The following is a 10,449-nucleotide window of genomic DNA, read 5'->3' on the forward strand; positions in this document are numbered from 1 at the left end:
TTAAAAGATTTTTTTTATTTGAGGGAGAGAGAGAGAGAACAAGCCAGGGGAGGGGCAGAAGGAGAGGGAGAAGCAGACTCTCCACTGAGCAGGGAGGCCAATGCGGGGCTCCATCCCAGGACCCTGGGATCACGACCTGAGCTGAAGGCAGACGCTTAACGACTGAGCCACCCGGGCATCCTGTCCCCTCCACTTTGTTAACAAACATCTGTGCTCCTACTGGGAGGAAGGCAAGTGAGATTTATTGTATTAGGCACTGGCTCTTTACCCTCTTTCTCTGGCTCAGTGTCCCAGCGTCTCTCTCTCTGGCTTGGTAAACTAGACATCACTGGTCCCACTCCCCAAGTTTTCAGTCCTGTAGGTCTTGGGCGGGCCTGAGAACTGCATCTCTTACAAGCTCTAAGTGATGGTGCTGCTGTTCTGGGCACCACTGCTCGGCATGAACACGAGTAGAGAAGGCGTCCTCCTCTTGACACCGTGACATGGAAATGGCACACAGCACTTCCACTCACCTGTCAGTGGTGGGAACTCGTTATGTGGACCCCCTTAGAGCTGGACGCCCCCTCCCCGCCACTAGACAAGAGAAGCAGGAATCTTGGTGATCCGCTCCTGACTCTGCTACATCCAGCAGATGCAAAGACCCTATCCTGCAAAATCGCTCTGCGACGGCCCAGGGCCTGGCATCCGCCACCATTTCTTTCGGGTGCAACCATCCGATCGGTGGTCCGTGGAAGAAGAGGAATGCCTTTCCCCTCTCAGGACTCCCCCAAGACTCCTTATTCCAGTCTTAGATCCAGCGCAAATGTTAGTTTCCTAAAGACCTCTTCCGGGATTCCCTTGCCTTACTCTTCCTTTTCTGTGCTTCCTACATCTTTTCAGATTCTCAGATCAACATAACTTGTAAACCTTTCCAACGCACCAAGCCCAGGGGACCAAGGGTGTGTCAGGCTGGGTGACAAAGGTACCCTCAGAGGTCCAGAGACTGGGGGCACCGGCGCCATCTTAAAGCAATTGGGGGTGCTTTCATGGAGTTGGCCACCCTGGAGGCACTCGCAGATCCCGGGCTCCGAGGCCATCTTCAAGGAACAGGCACAAGGTGTGGGTGGCGGATGCAGGAGAGGCGCCCATGGGTGCCCATGGGTGCCGGGGGAATGTCCGGGGCGTTGTCCCGGGCTGGCGCGGCCGTCACGCGCCCGGAACTCCATCACGTGCTGGAGACGCCCTTGCTCGTGGCAGGGTCGCCATCACCTGCCGGGGCTCGCGGCACTGGGTCTGCCCCGTTAGGTGGCACCTCCCGGGCCTCATGGCCGCCTTGCCGTTCAGCCGCAGCGCTGGGCCTGGAGCCTCGGGGCCCTGGGCCCTGAGCCGCTGCGTCCTGATGCTGCTGCTGGCACCGCCGCTGACCTCGGGTAGGGCGGCGCCTCCTCCGCCACCGTGTGTCCCTCCGTCCGCCCCGTCCACCACCTTCCCCGTACCCACCCCACCCCGTTGCGCTCCGCTCTGCCTCCCATCCCCCCGCCCCCGCACTTGAGCGCGGACTCCAGCGCGTGGCTAGCTCTTTGGCCCCCTGGGACTCTGTGCCCCCCACCATGGTCCCCTGTCCTCCACTGCCACCCGCCAGGATGTCGCCAGGCTCCTGCCCGCCCCGCCCTGGCCTCCTCCCGCAGGCACCACGCGCCCTGCCACCTCCTGGGGACCGGCAGTGCCGAGGACCCCCGCATCTTCTCCCGACGCGCAGCCACCTCCTCCCCGTCCACGCCCGTGGGCGTCGTGGCTGAGACCCGAGCCCCGCTCCCCGGCCTGGGCAGGCCTCCCGCTCCCCCTTCTCCCGCCGCCGCAGGTCGCTGCGCGTGCGCTGCGGGCCGGCCTCCCGTGGTCTCGCTGCGCTGAAACCCGGCTCCCACCGGCCCTCTTCATCCCCGGCCTCTGTTCCCCTGGCGCCCCGCTCGGCCGCTGCTTCATTCACCCCGAAGACGCAGGCCCCCGGTGCTGTCTCCCTTGACGGCCTCCAGCCCCAGGGGCCCCTCCGAGCCCCACGGCTCGACACCGTCCTCCCCCGTTTCTTCAGCAGAGACTTACCTCTGTTCGGGGTCAGCGCGCTCACCCTGCTCTGCGCTGCAGGCCCTCCGCTTGCACATCTTCATCCTCTCCCTCTTTGCCGTAGTTTCTTCTCCCCGTCCCTTCCCCCTCACTGCCAGATTTCTCGAAGTAGCAGTTTCCACTTCATGCTTCCGTCCAGGGCTTCCTCACTTGCCCCCGAATCCTTGGCCCATTCCTGCCGCGTCCCCGACCTTTCTACCACTTCCTCCGTTTTCATTTTTTCGAGGCCCTTGGCTTCTCTGCTGTGCCTCCCGATTCTCATCTGCCTCAGGATAACTCTCCTGCTCCCCGCGTGCTTCCCAGGCCAGCCATGCTCTGTTCATCCGTGTTCCCTGCCGTGCTGTCTGGGTTCCCTTTTCACTTGCCCCGGGCACTGAGCTGCATGCAATTCCTGTGAGGCCGCCTCTCAGAGCAACGCATCTGCAGGTGCAGCCGCCTGCTGCATGACCTAGAAACGTCTCAGCTCCCTGGGGTCCACAGCGGAGCCTCTCATCTTCTTATAAACTGGGTTCTCTTACTCTGTTCTCTAAGGCGGTGGATAGTAGGCACTCCTCTCTAAAAGCAGAAACTGGGGGTCATCCTAGATGGAGCCATCTGCCTGCATCCCACATCCAGCTCACCAGGTCTATTCTCACTGCCGCCTCCTCATTTAGACCACCTCCTTTCTTGCTGGGTCCTGCAGAGGCTCTGGTGGGATCGGACTGCCTGCAGTCTTGTCCCCGTCCTACTTACTCTTCACCCCCCAAGCCTGACTATGTCACCCTTCCACCACCCTCCCTCCTCCCAGAGAGTCTCTTGGCTTCTCGGCCTGGCTTATGAGGCCCCTCGTGATTGACCCCTGACTCTTCTTCCTCCACGGCATCATTTCTTGCCATCTGTGGCCTTGTCCTTTATTCTCTGGAGGCTCTGGCATACACCATGGTGTTTCTTTTGCAAGGAATGTCATTGTCAATTTCTGTTTTTTTCCTTCTTTCCGTCCTTAAGATCTGGCACAATAACCCCGCTTCTCAGGAGCCTCCTGTCCCCCACTTCGTCTGGGCTGTCCTGAAACCTGTGGCCTTGTGCTTGCATTGATCTCACACAGGTGGTTTTTTTTTTTTTTTTTTTTTAAAGATTTATTTATTTGACACAGAGAGACAGCTAGAGAGGAAACATAAGCAGGGGGAGTGGAAGAGGGAGAAGCAGGCTCCTGGCTGAGCAGGGAGCCCGATGTGGGGCTCGATCCCAGGACCCTGGGATCATGACCTGAGCCGAAGGCAGACGCTTAACGACTGAGCCACCCAGGCGCCCCACACAGGTGGTTTTGTTTACCTCCGTCTCGGCTGCTGGACAGCGTGTTATCTGTTTGATATGCTCTGTCCCCCCACCGGTCTTGGCTGGGAGTGGAGTGGGAGCTTAGGGAATATTTGGTGAACTAACGAATGAACTAATTCGTGATCTCTTGCTTCATCTCTGTTCCCCTTTTCTCCTCCAGGTTATAAAGGAAACACTTCCATACCAGGTGAGTAGGGTGAGCCGCTGCTTCAGAAAAACCTCAGCTGCTGGGAGGATGTGTTCTAAAGAGGGTCACAGAGATAGTGTTTCCGGGTCCGTAGGAAGCAGGAATTTAGTCTGAAGGGCCTGCTTGCTAAAGGGTCTTTTTCCTTAGGCGTCAGGTATGGTGGATTAGGTTGCTCACTGGTTCATGGGCTTCCAATGTCATAGGTCCTCTCTGGTTATGAATTGTTTAGTTGATTAAATTAGTTATTCCTGCTGATGTCCATGCCCTGCTGCTCTTCCCCCTCCTCACCCTCCTCTCAACCTTTCTTGTATGTTCAATGTGTGTCTGCTTGTGCGTGTTCTTGTCAAAATACATATTGTGGTTTTGTGGGCATGTATTTTTAACTTACATAAATGGTGTATACTCTAGATCCCTTTCTGTCTCCTCCTCTTTTCACCAGTTCCATTAAATTTTTTTTTTATTTGGAAATAATTTTAAGCTTGCAAAACACTGCAAAAATACAGCTAAGTCAAGGAACACATATGTAATTTTTTCAGAATCAGTTGAGGGTAATATAGTCTGACTCCTGATCTCTAAATACCTAGGCATGCTTTTTTCTAAGACTATTCCCTTAGATAACCACAGTGTCAACTGATCAACTTCACTTATCACTTATCAACCACTTCTCAACTTCAAAAATGTACATTGATACAGTGCTTTTATCTACTGTCCATAATCTAATGTGGCCAGCTCCCTGCATTCCTACCAGCCATTCGTAAAGGTGTAATATTGTTACAGACATACCAGCCGTGTTACCATGCAGCTTTTATTATCTTTTTGCCAATTTTTTATCTAATAGATAAAAAAAATGGCTTCTTGATTTAATTGACATTTTTCTCATTGTGAATGGGTTTCAGCATGTCTCAATATGCTTTTGGCCTCTTGAGTTTCTTCTTCTAATAAATTGCCTCTCCTCCTTTGCATATTATCTGTTCTTTTTTTTCTTGTTGATTTCCTAGAGCTCCTTGTATATTCCTAATAAACGTCTTGTATTGATTTTCGATATTGTAAATATTGCCTTCCAATCTGTCATCTGCCAGTTAACTTTATTCCCAGGGTCAAAAAAAAAAAAATCCTTGATTTTGATGTAATAAAATTAATCAATTTGATGCTTTTATGGTTTGTTTTGAGATTTTTTCTAGGGAGCCCTTTCTCACCCCATGTCATATGGCCTACTGTTAACTTTAGAGTTTCACTTTCCTATTTAGATCTCCAAGTGCTCCTAGGGAGGAATCCAGTTTTGTTTTTCTTAAATCTTTTATAGTGAGTCAGTTTTCCCAACACCATCTACTCAACATCCATCCTTCACCCACTGATGGTGGTGGCTCCTTTATTTACCTTAAGTTCCTGTGTCCCCAAAACAATCTCAAGCTCTCTATTCTTTTCCATTGCTTCATTTGTCTGTCCTTGTCAATATGACACTGTTTTTGCTGTTATGACTTTTATGTGTGTCTTGATACCTGCTAGGGCAAGTGTCCCTTTAAGTTCTACTTTTTCAGAGACTGAGCTATTCATGGACTTTTGTTTTTCTACTTCAATTTTGGAGTAAGTTTATAAAGTTTCCTAAAATTCTAACTTGGAAAATGACTTTATCGATTAGTTTTGGGAAAAAGTACATCATGAAATGTTTAGTTGTTTATTTAAAAGCAAGGAATGTCTCTCCATTTATGCTAATCATTTTCAGTGTCCTTTATTAGGGTTTTATTTATTTTTTTCTTTATTAGAGTTTTAAATATATCACCACAGAAATCTGGCATAGTGTTGGATAAGTTAATTTCTTGGTACTTATGATTTTTTGTTATTGAAGATAAGATATATTTTGAATATATTTCCTAGTTGATTGTGCTGGAGTAGAAAAGTGTAATTGATTTAAAAAGTACGTTGTTGAAGTATTATATACACACACAAAAGTACACAAATTTTAAGTGTCCAGCCTAGGAAATTATCACACAGTGAACCCATCTGTGTTACTTACTGTCTTGGTCAGAAAGTAGACCTATACCAGCCCCCAAAATCTCCCTTATGCTCTCTAGTTTACTTCCCCTGCCCTCCTCCCACAAAGTACCATTATTCCTGGCTTCTGACTGTATAGAATCTTTTTGCCTGTTCCTTAATGTTATATGGTATTTGCTGTAGGTTTGTGGTCTCTAACTTTTATAAAGTTAAGGATTTCCTTTCTGTTCCAAACTAAGTAAGAGGTGTTTTTGTTTCTGGGGTTTTTTTTGGTCATAAATAAGTGTTGAATTTTTCAAATGTTTTTTTCTATGTCTTTTGAGAAGAGCATATGATCTTCCTCTTTAGAGAAAAAGAACCATTTATGTGGCAAATACACTGAGGGCTTTTCCATGGTGGGACCACTCTTGGACTCCTGGGACAATCTCTACATGATCGTGGTGCATTATTTTTTTCAAAATATAATGTTGAGTAATATTTTATTTAGAAATTTTTGCATCTGTGTTCACTCATACAGCCGTACCACTTGATTGTGTTGGAACTTCGTGCAGACAAAGACTATAAGCTGTGAGTGGGGGGCCTCTGTGGGCTCTGTGCTGAGGCTCTTTCTTGAATGGCCTGTGTAAAGATTTCTGACACAGAAGTCTGGAAATTTTCTCAGCTACGAGTAATGTGGGGACAGAGCCCTCTGCATCTAAGAGATGCAGCAAGCATTATGGCCCTTCAGGAACATGGCCTTGGGACTTAGTCCAGACACAAGAGAATGCATGGCTTGTCCCGGGGCTCCTTCTATGCTTCTCCCTTATTTTGGGGCTCCCTGCTAATTGCTCCCTGTTGTCTCAGTATCTCTCTCTCTCCCCTGTGATGTCTTTATGTCTCTGTCTTGAAGCCTTGTATCTCTGTTACTGTCATTTTCTGTCTAGCACAGTGCCTCTGGGCAGGCCTCTGTCCTTCTCTCACCCTGTCTCCCCATCTTTGAAATGGGGACAAGCCCCTGGTTTACAGCTTTGGGCACATGGTCCTGGGGTGGGGGGCATCTTGGTCTCAGTTGTTCTCATCCTCCAATATGTGGTCACTGTGTCTCCCTGGCACATTGTTCCTGAAGTTTGTGGCAGACCCTGGTGGTCAGAGGACTTGGATGTGACCCGCCATTGGCCCTGGGAGGTGAGCCTCCGGCTGGAGAATGAGCACGTATGTGGAGGGGCCCTCATTGATCTCAACTGGGTGGTGACTGCTGCCCACTGCATCCAAGGGTGAGTGTGGCCCCTGTGTCCCCGGCCTGGAGACCCGGGGCTGCCATGGGCTTAGTGCATCCTGCTCATTTCCTCTGTGAAACAGTGTGGGAGTCGGGAGGTGAGGGGGAGTAGGAAGGGATATCCAGAATGGGGAAGAGCCCTGCTCAGGGTCTCACAGGAGCCCCAAGCAACAAAGACTGTATCCTGAGCAGGGCAGCAGGAAAACCCAGCAGACACCCCCTACCCCTCAGACACCCCCCACCCCTCACGCACACGAGAACATACATGTATACCCACACCTGCGTGCTTGCATACTCTGCACACAGATGAGGCCACCTTGAATCAACTTGGACAGTGAATGGGGAGGCAGTCAGTCGTATCTCTGACCCTGAGAGCCTCCGGGCTGGATTAGCAAGATGGAGTGAGCAGAGCAAATCAGGCAGGGCTTCTGCCAAGGGAGAGGGTCTTCGGTGGAGGTAGGAGCATCGTGTTGTTTGCGAACCTGACATCTACTAGCCGGGGCTGTATGTCTCCTTGTAGCACCAAAGAATACTCAGTGATTCTTGGCACCTCCAAGCTGAAGCCCTTGCAGGCTGCCTTGATCCCTGTGAAGGACATCGTCATGCACCCCAAGTTCTGGGGCCGGACATTCATCATGGGGGATGTTGCCCTTCTCCAGCTTCACAGCCCTGCCACCTTCAGCAAGTACGTGCAGCCCATCTGCCTCCCGGAGCCCAGCTACAACCTCAAGGTTGGGACGCAGTGCTGGGTGACTGGCTGGGGCCAGGTTAAACAGCGCTTCTCAGGTGAGCACAATGGGTCGAGGGTGGGGTGCAGAACCACAGAGGGGGCACCGCCTTCCTTCTGGGGCCTTGCCTGCCGGAGCCCTTCATGATGCCTCTCAGGAAGCTTGTGGCTGTTACCTCCGGGCCCTGGTTTTTTGGATGTGTTAGGACTCACCTCATGTGGAAACCATTCTCATGGTTTACACCACTGTGCTTGCTGTGGGCACCTCACCCAGGTCTAGCAGGACCTGGGCTGGGCATGATCTTTTGCGTCTTACGGCAGCTCAGAGTCAGGGAACCCTACATTTACTCGCCCACTCATTCATTCACCTGACAAGCCCTGAGCGTCTGCCGCACACCAAACCCTTCGCGTCGGTAACACATGTCTTACCTGCAGGGCACTCGTCACTGAGTGTGGGTGGGGGCCCAGGCTGATGAGGAAAGAGGCAAAGACTTTGTCAGGTGATCTTGAGATCAAGCTGGGAGGGATCTGGGATGAGCTCTGGGCAGGGGGTCTATCTGAGATGCCAGAGGAGGGGAGTGAGTGTAACCAGGTGACAGAGGGCACAACCAGAGGCCGGAGAGAAGCAGGACGTGGTTGGGGTCTCAGTTTGTGAGTGGTTGCATTGAAACTTGGATTGTGGTCTGCTTGGTTCGGAAGCCAAAGCTTCCCAGAGAAAGGGATCCGGAAAGAGAGCCTGAGAGGGTGAGGGGCTTGCCAGACATGGTCCCCACCGCAGGGGAACAGACCGGTGAAGGAGGGCATGGGGGTGAGAAGGGGCGTGGCTTGGCTGAGTCTCAGAAACGGAGGCGACGGGGCCCTGGGAAGAGGCCAGAGCTGAGTGGAGTGAGGAGTCCTTTCTCACCCCGCTGGGCTCCCCCACAGCGAACTCCACGCTGACCGCGGAGCTGCAGGAGGCTGAGGTGTTTATCATGGACAACAAGAAGTGTGACCAGATTTACCGCAAGAAGTCCCCCATCCCCCACCTCGTCCCCCTTGTCCTGGGGGACATGATCTGTGCCACCAATTATGGAGAAAACTTGTGCTCTGTGAGTCTCTGGGAGGTCCTGGCAGCTCTTTGGCTGGGAGCGACTCCCAGGGTGTAGGGGGGAATTCCCGGGGAGGCGTTTGCTTGGCTTCCCTCTTTGTCACCATTGCCGGGTAGTGCTCTGCTCCCATCTTCCTTCCCCTGGGACTTTGATTTTGCCTGATATTCTGGGATGGGTCTACAACTGAGGAGCTGAAGGAGGAGCTGAAGGAGGTAGTGAGATCCTCAGGGAGTGAAAGAATCTTCCAAGAGAAGTCAGAGGGTGGGCATCCTGGGTCCTCTGGGGTCCTGGGTCCCAGGGGGGCCCAGAGCTTCCATTATTCTTCTCTTTTTACCTAGGGGGATTCTGGGGGCCCATTGGCTTGTGAAGTCGAGGGCACATGGATTCTGGCTGGGGTGTTGTCCTGGGAAAAGGCCTGTGCCAAAGCAGAGAACCCAGGCGTGTACACTCGTGTCACCAAATACAGCAAGTGGATCAAGAAGCAAATAAGCAGTGGGGCTCTCTCAGGCCCCCAGACCTCCGCCTGGTTCCTACTCCTGTTCTGGCTGCTGCAGCCCCAGCTGGATCCCTGATCTCCCCTCTCTCTTCTTCTTCCTGCTTTGCCTCTGCTGTATGGGTCCAGATCAAGGTTAGACCAAGGTCATGTGCCTGTATTCAACAAGAGTCAAGGTGGGGAAAGAGTGGCCCCTGGGAGATAGGGCTCTGACACTGGCATCCCAGTGGGGAGGGATGTGGTGGATGACTAGGCCTTGGGTGACCAGGAGAAGGGAAGGGTGGCCTAGAGGGGCTCTGGAGTTGGGGACCAGGATAGCAGGGATTAAATTTGTACAAATGTGAGCTGGCTCTGTTCTCTTTTGTGGGTGACCCTGGGGGGTTGAGGGTGGGTGGGAGGACAGGGCCTCCTGGAATGAATTCTGCCAGCAGGCTCCCCAGAGGGGAGGCTGACGGTTTTTACGATATCGCTAGTGCAGGGGCATAGGAAAAGGGCCTGGGCCTGAGACCTCAGTTTCCTCATCTGTAAAGTGGGCCCGCTGCAAGGGAGCAGCTGAAACATGCCTCATAGGCTGACTGTAGGAAGGACTTGCCTAAACTGCTCCAAATTCAGCTTTCTTTCTTTTTTAATGGCACTAAAACCTGCTTACAGAAGTATTACGTGTTCATCATCTATGTTTTTATCTTTAAAAATTTTTTAAAAAAAATTATAGGCAATATCTGAATACATTCTTGTGATTTACTGAACATATTCAGAAATACATATAAAGATTCCGCCCCCCCCAACCACCTCCCACCACCAGTGCTGCTCCCTTCCCCAGGAGTAATCTGTAGGCATCCTTAAATAAAATGTCTTTATGGTTTTTAAAAATAAGTGGGATTTTACATGTCTTGTTAATAATCCACATTTTAAAAAAATTACACACGTTGACAAACTTTCTCCGTCAATACCTAGAGCTAGTCATCCTGTGACGTTACTGCACGTGTTCTGTGTGGCTGGGACATAGGCTCTGTAACCTGGACCAGGTTTTAGGCTGTTTCGGACTCGTCAGCCTGGTGGCAGGGCTGCGTGCATGTGGTGGGGCGGGGGGAGGGCGCTCTGAAACATTTCTGCACCTCTCTTCCTGGGAGTGGGCTGAGGGAAGGACAGTCATTGAAGGACACACAAATTTAATCATTTTGTATGAGTACGATCAAAGAGTATTCCTCCCCAAAGCTGAGCCAGTTTACATTCATACGTACAGCATGGGAGAGTGAACATTTCCCCTGTTGCTAAAGATGGATATTATCAATC

The 10,449-nt window shown here is 51.5% G+C and overlaps 1 protein-coding gene across 5 annotated transcripts in view; it reads left to right on the forward strand.

Annotated features, from left to right (window-relative positions):
• The window catches only part of LOC123863026 (putative serine protease 45), a 49,651-nt gene extending 39,413 nt beyond the window's left edge, over positions 1-10,238 (forward strand). For all 5 annotated transcript variants that reach the window (XM_064596957.1, XM_064596954.1, XM_064596959.1 and 2 more), the window contains 5 exons: positions 3,575-3,601; positions 6,699-6,846; positions 7,369-7,634; positions 8,500-8,663; positions 9,002-10,238. In XM_064596957.1, the coding sequence (XP_064453027.1) occupies positions 3,575-3,601; positions 6,699-6,846; positions 7,369-7,634; positions 8,500-8,663; positions 9,002-9,235 (839 nt within the window). In that variant the 3' untranslated portion in view covers positions 9,236-10,238. The remainder of the gene's footprint in view (positions 1-3,574; positions 3,602-6,698; positions 6,847-7,368; positions 7,635-8,499; positions 8,664-9,001) is intronic.
• The last annotated feature ends 211 nt before the right edge of the window (positions 10,239-10,449 follow it).

This window comes from Mirounga angustirostris, unplaced genomic scaffold (assembly GCF_029215605.1).
Source record: "Mirounga angustirostris isolate CCGP_5_RB_7025 unplaced genomic scaffold, mMirAng1.0.hap1 SCAF_1, whole genome shotgun sequence".
NCBI classification, from domain to species: Eukaryota; Metazoa; Chordata; class Mammalia; order Carnivora; family Phocidae; genus Mirounga; species Mirounga angustirostris.